At 42.7% G+C, this 22,283-nt stretch overlaps 1 protein-coding gene across 2 annotated transcripts; it reads right to left on the bottom strand.

Moving 5' to 3' along the window:
• Window positions 1–297: 297 nt before the first annotated feature.
• Ercc6l (ERCC excision repair 6 like, spindle assembly checkpoint helicase) lies at window positions 298–18,159 on the bottom strand. 2 transcript variants are annotated; one of them, XM_027431741.2, is made up of 2 exons: window positions 17,971–18,159; window positions 298–4,885 (listed from the first exon to the last, which is right to left on the bottom strand). In XM_027431741.2, the coding sequence occupies exons 1-2, from the start codon at window positions 18,036–18,038 to the stop codon at window positions 1,207–1,209; spliced, it is 3,747 nt and encodes a 1,248-aa protein (XP_027287542.1). In that variant the 5' UTR covers window positions 18,039–18,159; the 3' UTR covers window positions 298–1,206. The 2 variants fall into 2 exon arrangements, with proteins under 2 accessions (XP_027287542.1, XP_035305816.1); XM_035449925.1 differs by lacking the exon at window positions 17,971–18,159 and adding an exon at window positions 14,034–14,122.
• Window positions 18,160–22,283: the final 4,124 nt, after the last annotated feature.

The raw sequence follows: 22,283 nt of genomic DNA, 5'->3' as shown, positions 1-22,283 counted from the left end.
CGCCTTTAATCCCAGCACTCAGGAGGCAGAGGCAGGTGGATCTCTGTGAGCTCGAGGCCAGCCTGATCTACAAGAGCTAGTTTCAGGACAGCCTCCAAAGCCACAGAGAAACCCTGTCTCGAAAAACAAAAACAAAGGAAATTCCTTCATACTACCCTGTGAAGGCAGTCTTTGTAGAACTGAGACCTACATACCAACTCTGGGTAGTATCTGAACTGAATTGCAGGGCATTGGTTGTTTTAGTATGGCTTCCCCCTACCACACTGGGTGTCAGAAATGATGAAAAGAGAACAGTGCTACATACTTGCTTTTTATTCAGGACAAGGTTAAGTCTGTTTCATGCCTTACTATCTCATCATGGGCAGTTCACACACCTCCGCCTCGAAGGTTATGATAAGGATTAAGCAAGATGTGATCAATATCCAGTAGGCACTTTCTAAACACTAGTTCTTGGGTGACACTGTGCACTTGTGTTTCTGAGGGTGAATCAGATTCTATCTAGTCTACAACCCAAAGAGAGGATAGGATAGCATCAAAACACCAGCATAAGTGGGGCAGAGTATCAAGCACCTTTAATCCCAACACCTGGGAGGCAGAGGCAGGTGGATCTCTGGGAGCTCCAGGGCAGCCAGGTCTACAAAGTGAGTTCCAGCACAGCAAAGGCTGTGTAGAGAACTTGTCTCAAAAAACTTTAAAAAAAACCACAACAAAAAACCAAGAACCAAACAAAACCCACAACATAACTGGTTTGAAGAAAAGCAGTCGAGGGTGAGTGTAGAATGACTAGGAGTGCTGGAGAATGACAACACAGGTACTGTCTGCAGCTAAGCCAGAAGCACAAACACCACTTTCCTAGGGATGTCTTAGGATCTGGAATGCTAAATGACAATCTCTTGTAACTAAAGAGTTTTTGTATACATCTGCCTATCAGTTCATGAAAGAAAATGAATGAAAAAGAAAACACTTGAGAAAAGTCACTTTAATTTTCTGATCTGAACTGACAGACAAGATGGTCCTTTTCAGAGTAAAATATAACCAGGATTGTTTCACAAAAACTTTAGGAAGTATCAATTAAAAATAAAAAAAAATACTTCTGAAAGTTTGTAAAATATGCCTAAAAGGAAAAAAAAGTTCAAGGGAAGAAATACTGAACAAAACCTCTACATTCAGTCTCATTTTAGACACACTAACCAGGCTCTGAAGTCCTCAACTGTTGTTAAGTTGCTTATACAAGCTTAAAGTCATGAGCATCACCTCAGGATCTGCACTCTTTATGTCAAGTGCTTTAACTAAGCAGTTGAGAGCCTCCTGTATCTTCCCACACTCTTTCAGTTCTTTTCCACGAGCTACAAGTGTCTCATAGTCGTTAGCAGCCTCCACTGCTGGATCCTGGGGAGGTTCAACCAAAGGGTCACTTGACAAAGGTTCAGGGGCACAGGGAGAGCTCTCCAGGGCCAGAGAAGTAGGCTCAGGCACAGTCAAGCTGCTGGGCTTGTTTCCTGAAGCCTGTGTTTCCCCTGATGGATCCTCTTCTGTGCACGCTATGGCTTCATCACTGCTCTCTTCTTCTGAATGACCTCGAGCACTCTCCTCCTCACTGCTCTCATCAAGCCTTTCCTCCATGTCTTCCATGTCGTCTAAAACTACATTGATCAGAGACTTCCTAGATGCCAGAGATCTCCTGGAATTGAAGGATGTATTCACACTACCAGGTAATTTTGGGGAAAAGAACCTTGCAGATGGATTGGCATCATTTTTGGGAGTTGAAACATGAAATTGTTTCACGGATGAGAACTGAAAAGGAGAGATGCTAAATGAACTTGTGCCAGAAGGACCTTTAAAAGCATCTTCTTCACCTTCATCATCTGAGAGAATCCTTCTAGCTTTGCTTCTGGTTTTCACACTAATCACTTCTGGTTCTTCATCACTCTTATTAGAAGAATCCAAACTGAGATTAAGTGCTGACTCTGCCCTGGAATTAGCTGCAGGGCTTTGCAAGCTATTTTCTTTCTCAACATGTTCCAAAAACTTGCTGGAGAGACTTTGTCTAGTGCCTGTAGAGTCTTCCAGGAGAAGATTGAAATCACATGCATACTGTGGTGGTGATTCTAAAAGGCCCTCTTCCAACTCCAGCTGGGGCCTCACTTCCAACTGGGCCTCGCTTGCTTGAGCACCCTGCAGTGCACTAGGGGATGCTGACAAGACATCGGATATTTCAATTGTGTGCACATCTGATTCTATGTTTTGATTTTCATTTGCTGTGGGACTGCAGTGACATGAAAGCACACTATCCTCTAGATTTAAATTTGGCCCAGGATCAGCCTTGATGGACTGTGTAGGTAAATCATTAAAACTTCCCAGGAGGTTCTCTGGCAGGGCCTCTTGCCCAGGTGATGCTTGTAATGCCTTCTCTTGCACAGCTTCACTTTCAGCTGCAAAACATTTTGTAGGTCCCAGTAAAGAGTCAGTCCAAACCCCTCCTATACTTGCAGTCCCCTGGGGTGAAGTAGCCACAGAGCCAGCATCAAATGCACTTTCACAGTGGTGCTGGTCACCTTGCAGCAAAGTAACATCATGTGCCTTGGAGTCATCTCGGGGCTCACTCTCTGCAGACTGATCATAAATGGTTATACTGGCCATTTGAGAACTGATATCCTCTACCTGGGTAGGATTAGTCAGAAGGCGTGAAGCTTGAGGCTGGGGTTTGTTCAATGCAGGACCTTTCTTCTGTTGAGAAGGAAATGAATATGCTTTGAGCCAGGCCTCTTCAGTTCCAGTTCTTTGTCTTTCCATTGTATTTTGAGATTCAGACTCAACAAGGTATTGAGCTTTCTGAACTCTCTGTTGAATGTATGGAGAGTCTTCTACCATGGCAAGTTCTTCTTTAACAGACAGATCACGAGTGAACATCAAATCATGGTCTGAGATTCCTGCTATGTCCAGTGAGTGTAGGTAGGCAATGTGCTCATCTAGTTTCTCATCAGATCTCCGCTGAGCAGCATGCAGAGACTGAAGCTGCATCTGGGTTGCAGAGTTCTGTAGATCCCCAACTGTGAAGAGCTCTCTTAATTCTTGTTTGCTAAAATAGCGGAATGGGTTCTTTTTCTCACCCGTAGTTTGTCTGATTAATGAGTCCTTAAAAACCTGTCTTCTATATATTTTTTCCTCCACAGTTCCACAAGTGATTAGCCGATAAACCACAACATTCTCTTTTTGTCCAATTCGGTAAACTCTATCCACAGCTTGAGCATCAGTTGCAGGGTTCCAGCTTGGGTCAAAAATGACCACTCTAGTTGCTGCAGTTAATGTTAGGCCAACACCACCTACTTGAGTGGTAAGTAGAAAAACAGAATATTCTTTATTTTGCTGGAATAACTGGATTCTTTTTTCTCGTTCCCAAAGATGAGTTATTGTGCCATCGATTCGCAATGTCTTAAAGTGCCTATTCCTTAAGAGGCGCTCAATGATGTTGAGAATTTGTCTTGACTGAGAAAACACCAGAGTTTGATGTCCTTCATCTTGAAGTCTCTCTAGCAGGGCCACTAAGAATATCATTTTTCCGGACTCCTGCATCAGTGCATTGTCAGTTAAGTGATGAATGCTGTCCACATCGGGGGCAACTTCTTGCTCATTTTCATCCTGAACCGAGAATGTGGCAGTTCCTAGATTCAGCAAATGACAAACTCGTGCAGATAGCAGCCTAGGGTGGTCACAGAGTTTCTTTAAGACACCCAGCTCAGCCAGAGGTGATCGTGTCTCCATTAGTAACTCCTTGATGTGATCTAAAGACACGAACTTCCTATAAATCTCCTCTTGTAAAGGCACAAGACGTATCCAAACAATGAAATCATTTTTCCTGGTAAGAGAAGGCATCTCACAAATGGCTTCAACACCTAGATTTTTTTCACTAAGTCCAGCCTCTGGGTTGTCTGCCTTTTTGGTCTGCACTTCTTCTTTGGTCCTCCTGAGAAAATAGGGTTTTATGATTTCCATTAAATTTTCAGATATCTTAAGTCCCAAGGCTTTTTCCCCAGGGGTAGCATCCTTTTCTCTTGCTCTAATAATGGGATTTTCATACTCCATTTTAAAAGTTTTTAATGTTCCTAACAAGGAGCCTTGGCAAGCAAAATCAAATAGGGACCACAGTTCTTGCAAATTATTCTGGATTGGTGTTCCTGTGAGGAGAAGGCGATGACTTGCAGGAACAGCACGAGCACATATTGCTGACTTGGTTGAGGCACTTTTGATCTTATGGGCTTCATCAAGAATGACATAGTCCCATACAAATTCTTGTCCATTAAAGCTTGCAAGTTGCTGCCAGTTATTGATTAGCATCTGGTATGTAGTGATAATGACGCCATTCCTTTGTTGAATCCGTGTCAGGTTTCTAGTGCGTTCATCCTTGCTGGAGCCATGAAAGGTTTTGACTCTCATTCCTGGAGTCCACTTGGCAAATTCTTTGACCCATGTATTAATGAGACTGGTTGGCATGATCAACAGCACACGATTCACAAGTGAAGCATCAAACATACCAGACAGGAAAGCAATGATCTGAACAGTCTTTCCCAGTCCCATATCATCAGCTAAGATGCCTCCTTTTCTTCCATCCTTATACAGGCTGTAGAGAAAGGCGATGCCTTCTTTCTGGTGCTCAAAGAGTTTCTCATACAGATCTCGATAAAGCAGCAAGCCAGAGCTGCACACATCTATAAATTCATCATCATCTTCTTCTTCTTCTTCTGCCAACTGTTCCAAAGCTTCCTGTAGTTTTTGGATTCTGCTGACCACCTTTTTGGTGGGAAAAATGTCCTTTGCCAAATTGAAAAGTTTCAATGCTTCTTCCAGATCTCCATTCTTAGCTGCTTCTTTGGCTTCTTGCACATATCTATTTAAAAAAAGGTAAAGAAATATGACATGGGACTAGGAATGTAGCTCAAGTGCTAGAATACTTGTTTGGCATAAAGGAGCCTCTGGGGTCAATTCCCAATATAGGAGAGGGAGGGGAACAGAAAGAAACAGACTGAACATTCTATCTACAAAAGCTTCAGAGCCCATTTTTAAGTCCAGACTGTAGTTGGCCAGTTTCAAGTACCCCATGCAGTTCTTCTTAAACTTACTATATAGCCAAGGATGATCTTGAACTTCACATTCCCTGGCCTCTAACCCACCTCCTGAGTGCTGGGGATTATAGGCATGTGCTATGTCCAATTGTATGTGTGGTCCGGGGTGTCAAACTCAGGGCTTTGTGCATGTTGGGCAAGCATTTTACCAGCTGAGGTTCATCCAGACCTATAACTAAGTTGTATTTCTAAAGCCCTTAATTCAGGATAGCACAGAAAAAAAACACACTTGTACTCCAAGCACTTCAGAGGCTAAGACAAAAGGATCAAGAGTTCAAGGCCAGAGCTGATGAGATGGCTCAGTGGGTAGAGGAGTTGTCAGCAAGCCTGACTGAGTTTGATCTCTGGAACCCACATGGTGGGGGAAAAGAAGTGACTTCTTTGGGTTGTCCTCTGTCATGTTTTCAGGTCAGAGGACACCCACATAGATACATAGATAGGTAGGTAGGTAGGTAGGTAGGTAGGTAGGTAGGTAGGTAGGTAGGTAGATAAGATATAAAAAGTCTTTTTGAAAGTTCTAGGCCAGCCTGGTCTAGAGTTAAGACCCTGCTTCAAAACAAACAAAAAAGAAGAAATACAGTTGGACATATTAGTGTGTGCCTATAATCTCAAAATTTGGAATTTTGAGACAGGAATGCAGAGACAGGATTAGGAATTTAAGGCCAGCCTCAGCTGAACAGCAAATCTGACACCAATCTGAGTTACAGGAAACTATTTCAAAAAACACAATGGACAATGGATTTATAAATAAATGTTCAATATTATTAGTCACCAGGGAAATTTGAATCAAAACTACAATGAGACTCCATCCTGGCTCAGCAAGAAAGCTCAGCCAGTAAAAGCACTTTCAGCACAGGTCTTACAACCTGCGTTCACTCTCTGGAAGCCATTATAGAAAGAAGGAAGCAAGTCCCCAGAGCTGTCATCTGACCTCTCTAAACACACACACACACACACACACACACACACACACACACACACACACACACTAAGAATAAGTAAAAAAATTAAAAGAAATTCTATCTTACTCAACTTAGAATAACTAAGACAAATGCTAGCAAGAAAGCAAAAATTCCAGAGTGGGGAACAATCTTTACATTCTGATGGAAATGTACATTAGTACAACCTCTATAGAAGACAATATGGAGGTTCCTCAAAAATGAGAATAAAAACACTTTATAGAACTGGGTGTGGTTTCGCAAGCCTTTAATCCCAGATCTTTGAAGGCAGAGGCAAGCAGACCTCTGTGAGTTCAAGGTCAGCCTGGTCTACAAAGCAAGTTTCAGGACAGCCAGGGCTGTTACACAGAGAAACCTTGTCTTGAAAAACTAAAAACAAAAACAAACAAAACCCCCAAAACACAAAACAAAGTAAATAAAAGGTAAATAAGAACATAAAAAAGATACTCTGTGTTTGTTATGGGGAAATGCAAACCAAACTACAATGAGGCACCACTTTATAACCCACTAGGGCTAGATAGGTGATGGCTAAACAGTTATGGATTTCTTTGGAGGGTAATTAAAATGTCCTTAAATTAGTTACAGTGAAAGGTGCACAATTATTTGAACACACCACTTTCACAATTATGTGAACATAATGAATGTCACTGAACTGTATAGCATCAATAGGCAAAACACCTGACATAAGCATTCAAAGAAGATACTAACTCAAAAAATTATACATGGAAGTTTCTGTTCCACCCGGTCCCGAAGCTGTTTAGTCCCAAATAAACACAGAGGCTTATATTAATTATAAACTGTTTGGCCAATGGCTCAGACTTCTTATTTGCTAGCTCTTTAATTATTAACCCATTTCTAGTAATCTGTGTATCTCCGTGTAGTCTTGGCTTACCGGTGATACCTGGACCTCTTGCTTCCTTGGCAGCTACATGACATCTCTCTGACTCTGCCTTCTACCTTTATCCCTGTTTGAATTTCCCACTTGGCTAAATCCTGCCTGTCCATTGGCCAAAACAGCTTTATTCATCAACCAGGAAGAGAAACATATATTTACAGCATACAGGACATCCCCCATCAAAAAATGTCTCTGGACCCATAGTCTAACAAAGTTTTAAGCTGCTTCATCTGGTATTACAAATCCTCTCTGACATAGCCAAGAACCTATGACTCCTCTGCCTTTACTAGTCACTTCCTACCTTACACATTTTTTGTTTTAGAGACAGGGTATTCCTGAGTAGCCCTGGCTATTCTACTACTCACTGTGTAGACTAGACCAGACTGGCCTGGCCTCAATTTCAAAGGTCTGCCTGCTTCTGCCACCTGAGTACTGTGATCAAAGGCCTGCACCATCAGGACTGGCCCCTATACCTTACAAATTTTATTCTAGGTCCCTATACCATTATGCTTCTCTGAGTCCTCTAAGTACAGGCTCACACTACCACTCTCTTCCTAGAACACTCTCCTCTTTCACTACACTAATTTCACCTCGCTCATCTTTTAAAGATTTTCATCGTCAGGTGTGATACCTCACACCTGTAATTCCAGTGGAGGCAAGGACATCATTAGCTTAAAGTCAACCTGAGCTATACACTGTCTCAAAAAACTAAAAAAAAAAAAATTGATTCTCAGACTGGTGATATAACTCAGCGGTAGAACACTTACCTAACATTCGAAAAGCCCTAGGTGCAATCTCTAGTACCACAAAGAAAACTAAAGACAATGATTCTCAAATTTCTATAGACTTTCTTAAGAGGGGGCTTATTAAGACACAGATCTCTGGGCTTCAACATCAATTTTTCTGAGTCTGTATTGGGATGTAAGAATTCACAGATCAATAAACATAGCTAGGTTATTGACACTAATGCTTTTCACCTAGAGGCCACACACATATACTTACATGCACAGATATTACTAAGAAGAAAATCACTAGGCATGGCGGTACACACCTTTAATTCTAGCACTAGGAGGCAGAGGCAGACTGATCTCTGAGTATGAGACCAGCTTGATCTACACAACAGTTCCAAGACAACCAGAGCTACATGAAAACTCTGTCTCAAAAAAAAAAAAAGGAGGAGGAGGAAGAGGAAGGAAATCATGTTATTTGCAAATAAACAGATGGTACTACAAATCATTTTAAATATGGGTAATGAGGAGATAAATACCAAAGTACTGTCTATACATACATACGTATATATTAAAGTGTCATAAGGAAACCCACTATTTTATATAATTAATACATACCAGTAGCCAGGCCGTGGTGGCACACACCTTTAATCCCAGCACTCGGGAGGCAGAGGCAGGCAGATCTCTGTGAGTTCCAGGCCAGCCTGGTCTCCAGAGAGTGCCAGGATAGGCTCCAAAGCTACACAGAGAAACCCTGTCTGGAAAAACCAACCAAACAAACATACCAGTAAAAAGTTTTTTTAAGAGATACAGTTCAGGCCTCCCTTAAGGTTTCTTTCTTACCCCATGCCAGGGGTGGATTTGTTCTGTTGTTTTGTCTCAATATCCCCAATAATTGTACTTATTGTATCTTAGTTAGGGGAACAATTGCTATGATGAAACACCATGACCAAAAACAACTTGGAGAGGAAGGGTTTATTTGGCTTACACTTCTATATCATTGTTCATCATCAAAACAAACAGGGCAGGAAACTGGACACAGGAGCTGATACCACAGAGGAGTGCTGCTCACTGGCTTGCTTCCCCCGGTCTGCTCAGCCTGTTTTCTTATAGAACCCAGGACCACCTGCCCAGGGATGACACCACCCACATGGGCTGGGTCCTCCCCCATCAACATTAAGAAAATGCCCTACAGGTTTGGCTACAGCCTGATCTTACATAGGCATTTTCTTGAGATTCCCTCCTCTCAGTTGCCTAGTACACAGTGCATTTATATAATAACTCTGTATTAAAATCATCACAGGGGACTCAGTGCTTAAGAGAACTGTCTTGGCAGAGATCATGGGTTCAGTTCTGTTTGCAACTCCAATCTACATGTTGAGCTCCAGAATAGCAAGATCTACATGGAAAGACTCTATCTCCAAAACAAAGCAAAAATGAGTAAGGTATGAAGTAAGTGCCAGAGGCTCCTGCGTGCACATGGTGCATGTATACATGCACGCAGACACACACTGTTGTGGAATATATTTTATTTATTTTTTTAATTTTTTTATTAGTTCAAGTTGGGAACAAGCTTGTTTCACATGTAAATCCCAACTCCCTCTCCCTCCCCTCACCCCCATCCCTCCTCCCCTGTTGTGGAATATTATTTTAACTAGGCAAAGATGTGTTTACATTTGTTTATGCTGTGGAATATTACTTTAACTATGTGAAGGGATGTTACATTTGTTTATGCTGACTTTGTTAACTATGTAAAGATGTGTTGCATTTGTTTCGCCTTGCCTGCCTAAGGCACCTGATTGGTCTAATAAAAAGCTAGCAGCCAGGCTGGAGAGATGGCTCAGAGGTTAAGAGCACTGGCTGCTCTTCCAGAGGTCCTGAGTTCAATTCCCAGTAACCACATGGTGGCTCACAACCATCTATAATGAGATCTGGTGCCCTCTTCTGCCTGGCCTGCAGGCACACATGTAGGCAGAACACTATATATATGTAATAAATAAATCTTTTTTTAAAAAAAGCTAGGCAGGGCTGGTGAGCAGAGAGAATAGTAGGAGAAATCTAGATGAGAGAGGAGAGAAGGAGGACAATGAGGGAAGAAGAGGGACACGCCTGGGGCCAGAAACCAGGCAGCCATCAGCCATCAGTCAGCCAGACACAGTAAAAGAAAAAAAAAAAGAAAAGGTAAAAAGCCCCGAGGCAAAACATAGATGAAGAGAAACAGGTTAAGTTATAATAGCTAGCAAGAAACGAGCCTAAGCTATGGCCAAGCATTCATAAATAATAAATCTCCATGTCATGATTTGGGAGCTGGTTGGTGACCCAAAAGAAAAAGCCTGGTACAACATACACATAAAATGTTTTAAAATTTGCAAATAGTCTGTGAAGACAGTCAGCCAGAACAGTGCTTGCTGTACAAGCATGAAGACCTAAGTCTGCTCCTCAATACCCATGCAAAAAGTGTAAGTAGTGGCATGCACTTAGAATCCCAAACCTGGGGGGTGGAGACAGGAGGATCCTAGTCTTGCTGGCCAGTCAGCCTAGCCTAATTGGTGAGTTCCAGATCAATGTGAGATACTATCTCAAAAAGCAAGGGAGAAAGAGCCTAAAGAATGGCAGCTGAGGTTGTACCCAACCTCCTATGATATATGTATATTTGCACATGGACCCACACACCTATATACACACACACACACACACACACACACACACACACACACACACACACACACACACACACAAATCATCTATATACTATTAGACATATATAGATCAAGGGGTTAGGACTTTCAGCCTATGATGGTTGGTTTTTGTCAACTTGGCACAAATATATATTTGTATTATATACAAACCTATAACATATCTGAGAAGAGGGATTTTTGAGACAAGATCATTTTATGTAGCCCTGGCTGGCCTGGAACTTGAAGACATGTACCTGCCTCTGCCTCCCAAGTGATGGGTTTAAAGGTACACACTACCAGTCTGGTTGGAAAGAGGGAATCTTAATTGAGAATGCTTCCATAAGGCAGTCTTATAGACAAGTCTATAGGTGTAGTATTTTAATGATTGATGTGAGAGGGCCCATCCCACTGTGGGCAGTGCCACCCCTGAGCAGGTAGTCCTGGGGTTTGTAAATAAAGAAGGCTGAGCAAGCCACTAAACAGCACCACAGAGACCAACAACATGGTCTCTGCTACATTTCCTGCCTTGACTTTCTTTCCTTCATGATGAACTGTAAACTGTAAGGGGAAATAAACCCTTTCCCTCACAAGTTGTTTTTGTCATGATGTTTTATCACAGCAATAGAAACTGCTAGACTCGCTTGAAAGTATGTGTGCAAATGTGTGAATTTCCTCCACCCATCTGGTGTCAGCAATGATCTATGTTGTGATAGTATAGGACAAACTGAGAATAAGGCTGGTGCTTGTTTTTCTTATAATCATTAGAACTTCATGTTTTAAAAGCAATTCATGGATACCAGATTTGAACAGGTAAAGTGATTGATGACAGATTATGGGAGCTAAATACAATAGGCATGGTGAGAGCTAGGCATGGAGGGACAGATCAGAACTGGGGACAACAGTGCAAATCCACATCTACTTTAATGCAGATAAAATGGTTATAAAGAAATACCTAGAGCCGGGAGTTGGTGGCGCACGCCTTTAATCCCAGCACTCAGGAGGCAGAGGCAGGCGGATCTCTGTGAGTTTGAGACCAGCCTGGTCTACAAGAGCTAGTTCCAGGACGGCCTCCAAAGCCACAGAGAAACCCTGTCTTGAAAAACCAAAAAAAAAAAAAGAAAAAGAAATACCTAGAAATAACAAAAAATAACAAAGATAAAAGGGAAAAATATATCTAGACATGTATACACATGGGTTATTATATATGTTTATTTACTTGCTCTCTGTCATCAAAAACGGTTTAGAAGCAATGATAGTAGCAATAAGCATATTTAGTGCCACACCTAGGATTCTAATATAACTCCACAATTAAAGGAACCAGCTCTCTGAAAACAGCTGATTCTAGGAACATAGCAAGAAATAAACCATGTAAGATGAACTTGGAGTCCAAGAAAAGTAGTTCTTTTGTGATTTAAATACACTGAGTTAAATGTGCTGGTAGAGATATATTCAGAAGAATAATGAAGTAGAAAAACCCCCAAAAGCTAACTTGAATGGGGTGTGGTGGTGCACAGCTATAATCCCAGAATTCCAAAGTTAAATGATTGGGATGATTGGGAGTTCAACCAGCCTGGGCTACAAGAGACCCTCTATCAAAAAAACCAAAAACTGAAAAACCTAACTCCATAATGATATGGATATGTCAAAGTGACTCAGGAACCAACTGAACTGAACTCCCATGCTTAGATGAAGAACACCTCGAATTGTAGTATATAACTCAAAAGTATGAAATAAATATCCCAGGCCTAGAGAGATGGCTCAAAGGTTAAGAGCATTGACTGCTCCTCCAAAGGTCCTGAGTTCAATTCCCAGCAACCACGGGGTGGCTCACAACCATCTATAATGAGACCTGGTGCCCTCTTCTGGCCTGCAGGCATACATGTAGGCAGAACTCTATATACATAATAAATACATAAATAAATAAAATAAAAAAAGAAAGAAATATCCGTGAGCCCACAGCAATAAATCTGAGTAAATAAACAAGTAAATATGGAGACAAATCTCCCACACACAAGGATGTCAAATATGGTAAACTTGCTACCCTCAAGGAGATGAGGCCTCATCCCTACTCCTTAAATGTATGCTGCACATTATAACATGCTAACAAATGGTATAGTAGGGAAAAGGGTCCCTCAGAGTAAAATTAACCTTATACATTGAAGAACTGGCAAACCAAACTTAAGCCAGGTTGATCGAGGTCAACAGTGCTGGGTGTAGTAGGCTGAGGTAGGCAGATCTGAGTTGGAAGCCAGGATGATTTACATAGTGAGCTCTAGGCCAGCCAAAGCCAAAAAAAGTCAACAGAAATATGTCACACTGGTAATATGTACCTTTTTGTGTTGCTTAGCTTTAGATACCTGTTTTGGGGCCCAGGTGGAAGAAGCATGTGACTGCAGTGTGCCCAGAAGAGCAGAAGGGGTATACATTGTCCCAGGTCACTCCCCTCCCCTCCCTGTTTCTTCTACTGTGCTACTCCCCCATGAAGCTTCTGCCTTAACCCAAGGAAGGTCTAAAAGCAATGCAGACAGCCAAGAATGTACCAAAACCCCTAAAATCATGAGCCTAAATAAATCTTTGGGTTTTTTTTTTTTTTTTTGAGCAGGGTTGTTTCTCTGTGTGTATCCTTGACTATCCTGGAACTCCCTGTATAGACCAGGCTGACCTCAGACTCAGAGATTTGCCTGCCTCTGTCTCCAAAGTGATGGGATTAAGTGCTGCCACCCCCTCCAAACCTAAATAAATCTTAAACTGTTTCCCCCCAGGTATTCTGTTGTAGAAACAGAAAATGACTAACCTAGAAGCAAACTTGCTCTGAGAGTTAATCCCTTCATGAAGATGGAGCCCCCAAAACCCAGCCCGCTATTTCTCAAGACTTTTATTTTGGCAATTACTGAGCTTTGGTGGGATCAAGCCATAGTCAAAACACAGCAGAATCCATCTATGTCTCTGTAAGGTGGTCAATACAAAGAGGTGCTGTGGTAACTGGTAGTGCAAGGCGTATGGTACAACTATGATGTTAAATGGCCTAAGGGAAAAAGAGAACCTCAAAAAAAGGAGATCAAGAAACTGAAAGGCCAGAGTACTGATAAGATAATCTGCATGAACACTGAAATTGAAAAGAATGTGCTATGCCTTCCTGCTATACACTTCTTTAATAGCTTCATAGTATTCCAATGTAAGGATATAGATGCACTATTATTTAGTTCACAGTTTTCCTATAAACAGGTATGTATTGGGCTGAGGATGTAACTCAATGAGAAAGCACTAGTCTAACACATGTAAAGCCCCAGGTTCAATCTTCAGCACAACCATGAAAGGATGTAGGTTTCTGTTTCCTAAAAAAATTGATCTCACTAGCAATAAATACAAAAAGCATGCACATGTATTTTTTTGCACACATGGCTTAGCCCACCCATATTTGTGAAAGAAAATAACAGAATTTCTATCCAGAAAAAGTAAAACTTACATAGCATAGTAGCACATGTCTATAATCTCTGTATTCAGGAGGCTGAGGTTCAAGGATATCTAGTTTCAGGGCAGGCTAGGCTACACTGAGACACTCTAAAAAACCAAGAGTTGTCTTTGCCACTAGGGTACATTTGTTCCTGCACTCACAGACACTAATACATTTTTATAGAAAAAAAAAACTTTACCTGAATGGAGAGACTGCTTGATGATTGAGAGCACTTGCTGCTCTTGCAGAGGACCTGGATTTGGGTGTTGTACATTCATACACATAATAAATTGTAAACTTGTCAAGTGGTGGTGGCACATGCCTTTAATCCCAGCACTTGGGAAGCAGAGGCAGGAGGATATCTGTGAGTTTGAGGCCAGTCTGGTCTGCACAGCTAGTTCTAGGACAGCCAGGGCTACACAAAGAAACCCTGTCTTGAAAAACCCAAAAAAAAGAAAAAAGAAAAAAACCAAACTTATCATTAATACACCAAACTATACGTCTTTTTATAAGTAAAATTCCAGTGTTGCTATACCTGAAATATTGTGTATATTTTACTTACTGAATATTTACATTTTAAGAAAAAGAAATACTTTACTTATTAAAAACTTGTGCCAGGTAGAAGTGGTGCACACCTTTGATCCCAGCACTAGGGAGGAAGAAACAGGCAGACCTCTGAGTTCGAGGCCAGCCTGGTCTACAAAGCGAGTTCAAGGACAGCCAGGGCTACACCAAAAAAACCTAAAACTTGGCCAGGGGGTAGTGGTAGTACATGCCTTTATTTAATCCCAGCACTCGGGAGGCAGGGGCAGGCGGATCTCTGTGAGTTCAAGACCAGCCTGGTCTAGGAGAGCTAGTTCCAGGACAGACTCCAAAGCCACAAAGAAACCCTGTCTTGAAAAACCAAAAAACAAAAAACCAAAGAACAAAAAAAAAAACAAAGAAAAAACCAAAAACCAAAAAAACAACAAAAACAAAAACCTTGAAAAAGCATGTACACATTCATTTTTCTCTGCTCTAATGTGACTTTCCCACAATAACAGACTGTAACCTGGAAGTATAAGCTAAAATAAACACTTTCTGTTCTAAAACAAAACATAACTTGAATACTTGTGGATATGCTGGCACACACCCGTAATCTCAGAACTTCCTAGAACTCAAGAATAGTAGCAGGAAGATCATTCACAAATTCATGGCTAGCCTGGTCTAGATAATGAGACCCTGTCTCAAAAACACATGAAAACTGAATATTTGTAATTATTTTTGCTCCTAGGATTTTATACTACCTTAAAATTTGTACTGTGAATTTACAATGACTAAATGATGCCTCAACCTCCTGAGTGCTGGATTAAAGACATACACATCATGCCTGGCAAAAAGCCCTTTCTTTCCTAGCTTTGCTGATATCTTCAGAAAGAAGGGTTTCCTTGCACTCAATGGTAGTGAGTATCCAGTATTACTTTAGGAAACCAGGCTATGTTACCAGCTAAACAAATAAGGGCAAAAAATAAAATTTTCTGTGCATCAAATAATACCGTAAGAAGGCATCTTACACAATATAACATTTTACAGAAAGAAAAGGCAGGTTGGTTAGATGGCTCAAGTGGATAGAGGTGCTTACAGCCCTACATGAGGACTTGAGTTCAATCCCTGAAACCGACTTAGCAGGAGAATTTACTCCTGTAAATTGTCCTCTGACCTCCACATTCACTCCATGGCATTCAAGTATACTCCCTGACATAAGTAAATGTAATAAAAACGTTAAAGTGGGGCCAGCAAGGTAGCCCAGTGTGTAAAGGCACATACTCTCAAGCCTGGTGACCTGAGTCCAATCCCAGAGACCTCACTGTAGAAGGAGAAAACCAACTGGAACACGCTATCCTCTGACCTGACTTCCACATGCACCACCGTGCATGTGCACACACACAAATGATACCCTGGTGTGAGGGGGAAAACAAAACAAAATTTAGAGAGATAAAAGACCACTTATATAATTGGTGGAAATATCTGCAAATCTGGTGAGTTAATATTCAGATATCTAGTTTGCCCTTCCTGCTGATGGAGCATCAAGAAACTCCAACACATTGGCAAAGCCAAAACTCCCTACAGAGAATCTGTTTTTCTAAAGACATTTCAAACAAGGATGTTAAAAACAACAAATAAACTGTGTTTATTTAAGGCCATAAGTTTGTAGCCTTGAGTTTCACCGAATTACCAAGCACTCTTCTCCTCCCTAAATCCAAACAATGAACCTCATAAAACCACCTTAGAATTTCAATTGCAAAAGAACATTCTACACGAGCTCATATATTTTTGCTTAATTTAATTAAGTTTTAGCTTGATTAAATCAAACCTTGTTATAAATTACATCCTTTGAGATATGTACCTTGGAAAGCCACAGACTTTTAATAAATAGCCATCATGAACACACCTGAGAGTCAAGTCTCTTGTGATGCACACACCCATGCACTGTCCTTTTCTTACATGAACCAAGATCTGAATATTCATAGAATCACTAACTTTGACTCACTCTGGTTTGTCTTGAAATTCTTTTTCTACATTTTTGCCTGAGAGGAGGTCCCTTGAGGGAGAATTCTTTGAATACAGGTGGCTCTGTTCACTGCCGAAACTGAACTTCAATTCAGTGGGACCTGGTGTTACACACCTGTAATAACATCACTCTAGAGGCCGAGAGAGAAGGATGAGAGTTCAAGAGCAGCCTGGGCTACACACAGTAAAAACTTGCCTGAAAAATATCTACAAGTTAACATACACCTACATGTTGGAGAGATGACTGGGTGGTTAAGAGCACTGACTGCTCTTCCAGAGGACCCGGTTCAATTCCCAGCACAACCATCTGTAACTGCAGTCCCAGAAGGGGATGCCACACATTGTAGTTGTGATTTTCTTCCCTCTACTGATGAGTGGTTTTGAGCATCCTTACAGGTGCTTGTTTGCCACTATTAGGATGTTTTTAAGAAAAATGTCTTGAAGCCCTTTGCTTATGTTTTGTGTAATTTTTTTTTTTTTTGGTTTTTCAAGACAGGGCTTCTGTGTGTAGCTTTGGAGCCTATCCTGGCACTAGCTCTGGAGACCAAGCTGGCCTCGAACTCACAGAGACCCGCCTGCCTCTGCCTCCCCAGTGCTGGGATTAAAGGTGTGTGCCACCAACGCCTGGCTTGTGTAATTTTTTAAATTAATTTTATTTATTTTCATTTTATGGACATGAGTGTTTGGCCTGCATGTATGTCTGTGCGCCATATGGGTACAGTGACTTCGTAAGTTAGAAGAGAGCACAGGATCCTGTACGACTGGAGTTAAAAAACGGTTGTGAGGGGCTGGAGAGATGGCTCAGCAGTTAAGAGCACTGACTGTTCTTCCAGAGGTCCTGAGTTCAATTCCCAGCAACCACATGGTGGCTCACAACCACCTTGAATGAGATCTGGTGCCTTCTGCTGGCACCAGATAAATAAATAAATAAAATCTTTAAAAAAAAAAAAAACGGTTGTGAGCCACTATATGGATGCTAGAAATTGAACGGGAGTCCTCTACTAGAGCAGTTAGTGCTCTTAATCTCTGAGCCCTCTCTCCAACCCTGTACTATAAATTTTAATAGTTAAATATCTCTCGCCACATTGCCAAGCTCTGACTGAGCCATCTGGTGAAAGCTTATTTGGTCACATGGCTTAACTGTTTCCTTTCTGGCTGATGCCTTCCCTTAGCTCACCGCCCATTATAGTTGGCCATTCTTTCCTTTAATGGTAACACTCTGGTCAGGAAATAAAGCACTTTACGGCATCTATCAAACACTAGCATTTCTTTTTTAGATCCCATTTCCACTACCCGATTACTACCAACTTAGGGGCCATTTTTCCTCTTTTCGGCCCAGGCCTGATGGTTGGCAGGTTAGAAAGATTCGAGGAGTTCGTCAGTTAGTTGAAATTCGGGCTCTTAAAGGGTTCATACTGGAAAGTTATTTGACTAGCGTGGCAGGGTGGGGACGGAGGGGGAGTGCGCTCCCCAGGTTAGAAATCTGGTCAAATACACAAATGGTTCCTAGGTAAACGTGGGAGCCATTCCACCCCAACCCCAGGCCAGGGATTGTGAGCTTAACCCGTCCGGAGGCCCAAGCATACCTCAGATAACTTGCAGCTAGCTGTGGGCTCAAAGCCTCGACTTCCGCTAACCCCTGGGAAGCCTCCATGGCCAAAGGAATCGCAGAAAAGCCACCTTTGAATTTCGCTCGCCCGCGCCTTACGCAAGCTCCGCACAGGAACCCGACTGGTAGAGCCAACCGTCCGCCTCCAGGAGGGCCAATCCGGGATCTGGTGCTCCAGCGCGGTTTCCAGAACCCCGCCTAGGAAGGGTTTGCGCCTGCGCCCTGGAGTTCTGGCGCTAGCTGGCTGCGTTAGCCAGTTTGGCGCGGCGCTGCGTATTGGGCTACGTCCTCACGTGACCGCTGGTGTTTTCTGTTCCTTCCGTACACGGCCGTGCGTGTGACAGTGTTGAGGGCGAAGTGATAGAGAGAGTGAATAAAATGCGCGCGAGTTTCTCTTTAACTCGTGAGTGGAGGCTGCCTTATTGTAGTAGCCCGTAATTCCCCCTTTCGTACTTTCGTAATTGCCCCTTTCGCTACCTGCCAGTGCTTGGCACTGAACATACTTGGAATTCAGTTAAGAGATGAAGGCCTGCACCTAAAACAGACACTGAAGGTTTTCAAGGACAAACCCTAAGAGTTCGTGGTGGTGCACAGGTGTTTGGGAGGCAGAGGCAGGAAAATTTCAAGATCCAGCCCAGACTGGGCTTACGTATAAGCAAGACCCTGGCTCAGAAAAAAAAAAAAAACAAAGAGGCATGTAGGGGGTGAAAAACACTAAGCTCTTATTTAAGTGCTACATAATGAATTCAGCAGGTTTTATAAAGATGTTATGCTGGGCGTTGATGGCACATGCCTTTAATCCCAACACTCCGGAGTCAGAGGCAGACGGATCTCTGTGAGTTCGACACCAGCCTGGTCTACAAAGACCTAGTTCCAGGATAGCTTCCAAAGCCACAGAGAAACCCTGTCTCGAAAAACAAAAAAATGGAAGAGGTTGTGTATTTGAGAGGTTTGGGAAGGGGATGATTATGGGAAGGAGTGGGAATCATGTTAACACAGTGCTTATGGAAGAATTCTGGAAAAAAAATTAAAAAGAAATAGTAGCTGGATTTCATGGCACACGCCTAGAATCTCAGCACCTTTGAGGTTGAGGCAGAAGAACTGTAAATTCAAAATCTGCATAAGCGGACTGGAGAGATGGCTCAGTGTTTAAAAGCACTGACTGCCCTTCGAGAGGACCCGAGTTCAATTCCCAGCACCCTCATGGCAATTCACAACTGTCTGTAATTCCAGTTCCAGGGGACCCAACACCCATGGCAAAACATCAATGCACATAAAATTGCAAAACTAAATAAATTAAATAAATTTTAAAAATCTGCATAAGCTATAGAAAGAGTTCAGGCCAGCCTGAGCAACTTAGTGAAACCCTGCCTTTAAAAATGAAGAGTGGGAAGGTTCTTACACAGAAACTCTGTCTCAAAAAAAAAAACCCTAAATAAATAAATAAATGCAATTGTAATGTGGTCACCTCTTTAGATGTTCTAGTCAAGATGTTCAGTCATTTTGAAAGACAAACCTCAGGCCTTAGGGGCATATGAAAGAGTGATAAATAGAAGGTTGTGTGCCAACAAAATGACTGTTTTATTTTTTTAAGATTTTATTTTATTTATTATGTATACAACATCCTGCTTCCATGTATATCTGCACACCAGAAGAGGGCACCAGATCTCATAACAGATGGCTGTGAGCCACCATGTGGTTGCTGGGAATTGAACTCAGGACCTCTGGAAGAGCAGTCAGTGCTCTTAACCTCTAAGCCATCTCTCCAGCCCCATGACTGTTTTATATACTGGTAGGAAACCCAGTGTGGTGGTTCACTCCTGAAGTCCCAGAACTCTGGAGACTGAGGCAGGATTGTGATGAGTTTAAGGCCAGCACTTGGGAGGCTGAGGCACGTGGATCTCTGTGAGGTCAAGGCCAGCCTGATCTACAGAACAAGTTCCAGGACAGCCAAGGTTACACAGAAAAACCCTGTCTCGAAAATCCAAAAGAAAGAAAGGAAGGAAGGAAGGAAGGAAGGAAGGAAGGAAGGAAGGAAGGAAGGAAGGTGACCAGCATGCACTGCATAATGACATCATATCTAACAGAAATCTCCCATATGGAGTCTGCAGGGGAAAAGACCAGCCAAAGAAACACACCCTAAGCAGAGCAAAGAAACACACTTTGGCTCTGCAAACAGAACCAAAGAAATGCACCCTGACCCTGAAACCAGTGCCACAGAAACACACTTTGTCCCTGGAATCAGAGCCAGTGAAAGAAATCCACCCTGGCCCTAAAATTAGAGCCAAAAGGCTAAAAAGGACCAGTGAAAGAAACACACTTTGGCCCTGAAACCAGAGCCAAATCTGACCCTAAACCTGTGCAGAAAACTAGCCAATCCCTGAGCAGGAGATCTAGCTGTCCTAAGCTCAGGGATTGAAATCTGACCAATCCTCACCCTGGAGATCTCTTTGGAAAAACTCTGCCCCCCCCTAAGAATCCTATACAAACCGTGTGTCTGTTCAGCTTATGGCTGTTGGGGCTGGCAGAGGACAGTCACTCTCCTGGATTCTTCCCTCCCTATCTCTTGAACAAGGTTTGGGTGAGACCTTCTTTTGTGGAAGAGCAGAGACCACCCTGGGCAGAGCCAGAGCAGGGCTGTAACACTGTGGCTAGGGACACATTCCCCTGGCAGAGCAGAGTTGTTACACTCCATTCTCCACTCTCCGGGGGAGCAGAGCAGAACTGTAACAGCTTCTTTGGGGAAGCCTCCCCTGAAGCAGTGCAGTAACCTGCTATGCTTACTGTGACCTGTGGCCCTCCTTGGCTCCCCAGCTCCAGAATACCTTTCCATCCTGGCTAGTATTCTGTGACTCCCAAGCTAGAATACCCATCTGATCCACCCCAAATGCTTACAAGTTGTTTTATTAATAAGCAAAAAGGGGTGGGGAAGTAGGGGGGAAGGGCCAGCTAAAGAAACACACCCTGAGCAGAGCCAAAGAAACACACTTTGACCCTGCAACCAGAACCAAAGAAATGCACCCTGACCCTGAAACTAGTGCCACAGAAACACACTTTGGCCCTAAAATTAGAGCCAAAAGGCTAAAAAGGACCAGTGAAAGGTCCCTAAAATCAGAGCCAAAGAAACACACTCTGTCCCTGACCAAACTCAGCACAAAAGAAACAACCAATCCCTGAGCTTGCTCAGGGTTTCAAATCTGACCAATCCCCACCATGAAAATCTCTGCTCTTTTCCACCCTGGCAGAGACAGCCACTCTCCTGGAGTCTTCCCTCCCAATACATTTCTTGAGTGAGGTTTGGGTGAAACCTTCTTTTGCAGAGGAGCAGAGACGAACCTGGGCGGAGCCAAGCAGGGCTTGTAACACTTTCACTGGGGATACCTTCCCCTGGCAGAGCGGAGTTGTTAAACTCTGCTCTGGGCTCTCAGTAGGAGCAGAGCTGGACTGTAACAACTTCGCTGGGGAAGCCCTCTCCTGCCAGAGCAGAGCTGATACACTGGAGAAACCTTCCTAGCTGGGGAAGACCCCCCTGCAGAAGCAGACCTGATGAACTTGGGAAGCCTTTCCCTGAAGCAGGGCTGTAAGCAGCTATGCTTACTGTGACCTGTGCTATTCCTTGGCTCCGGAACACCAGGATACTTTTCCATCCGAACTGTAATACTCAGTATTCTTCGGCTCCCAAGTGCCAGAATACCTGTTCCATCTGATCCGCCCCAATGCTTACATCCAGTGCTCCAAGCAACTCCCCACCAGAGCTCCAAATCCTACTCTGTAATGGTTATCCTCACTCAAATGACAGAAATAAGATGTTTTGAGAGGAATTTAAAGTAGGTAAGAGATTCATAATAACAGTTCTGTATCTTATTTGGCATGTGACAGATACTGTTCAAAGCGCTTTGCATACATTAACTCTCTTGGCTAATCCCCTTTTCTACATCTACAATGAATCAAGGATTCCAACATCTCTCAAGGGAAAGGAGTTTGAAAAGCTTTTCCTAGCTGGGCTGCAGTGGCACATACACACCCTTTAAAAACAAAACAAAAAAAAGAGATGTATTTATTAAATATAGTGTTTTGCCTGCATGCATGTCTACATACCAGAAGAGGGCACCATATCTCATTATAGATGGTTGTGAGCCACCATGTCATTGCTGGGAATTGAACTCAGGCCATCTAGAAGAGCAGCCAGTGCTCCTCACCTCTGAGCCATCTTTCCAGCCCCCAGCATACATCTTTAATCCCAGCACTTGGGAGACAGAGGCAGGTGGATCTCTGAGTTCAAAGCCAGAC

Source organism: Cricetulus griseus, chromosome X (genome assembly GCF_003668045.3).
Source record: "Cricetulus griseus strain 17A/GY chromosome X, alternate assembly CriGri-PICRH-1.0, whole genome shotgun sequence".
NCBI lineage: Eukaryota > Metazoa > Chordata > Mammalia > Rodentia > Cricetidae > Cricetulus > Cricetulus griseus.
This window is presented reverse-complemented; position numbering and strand designations above follow the sequence as displayed.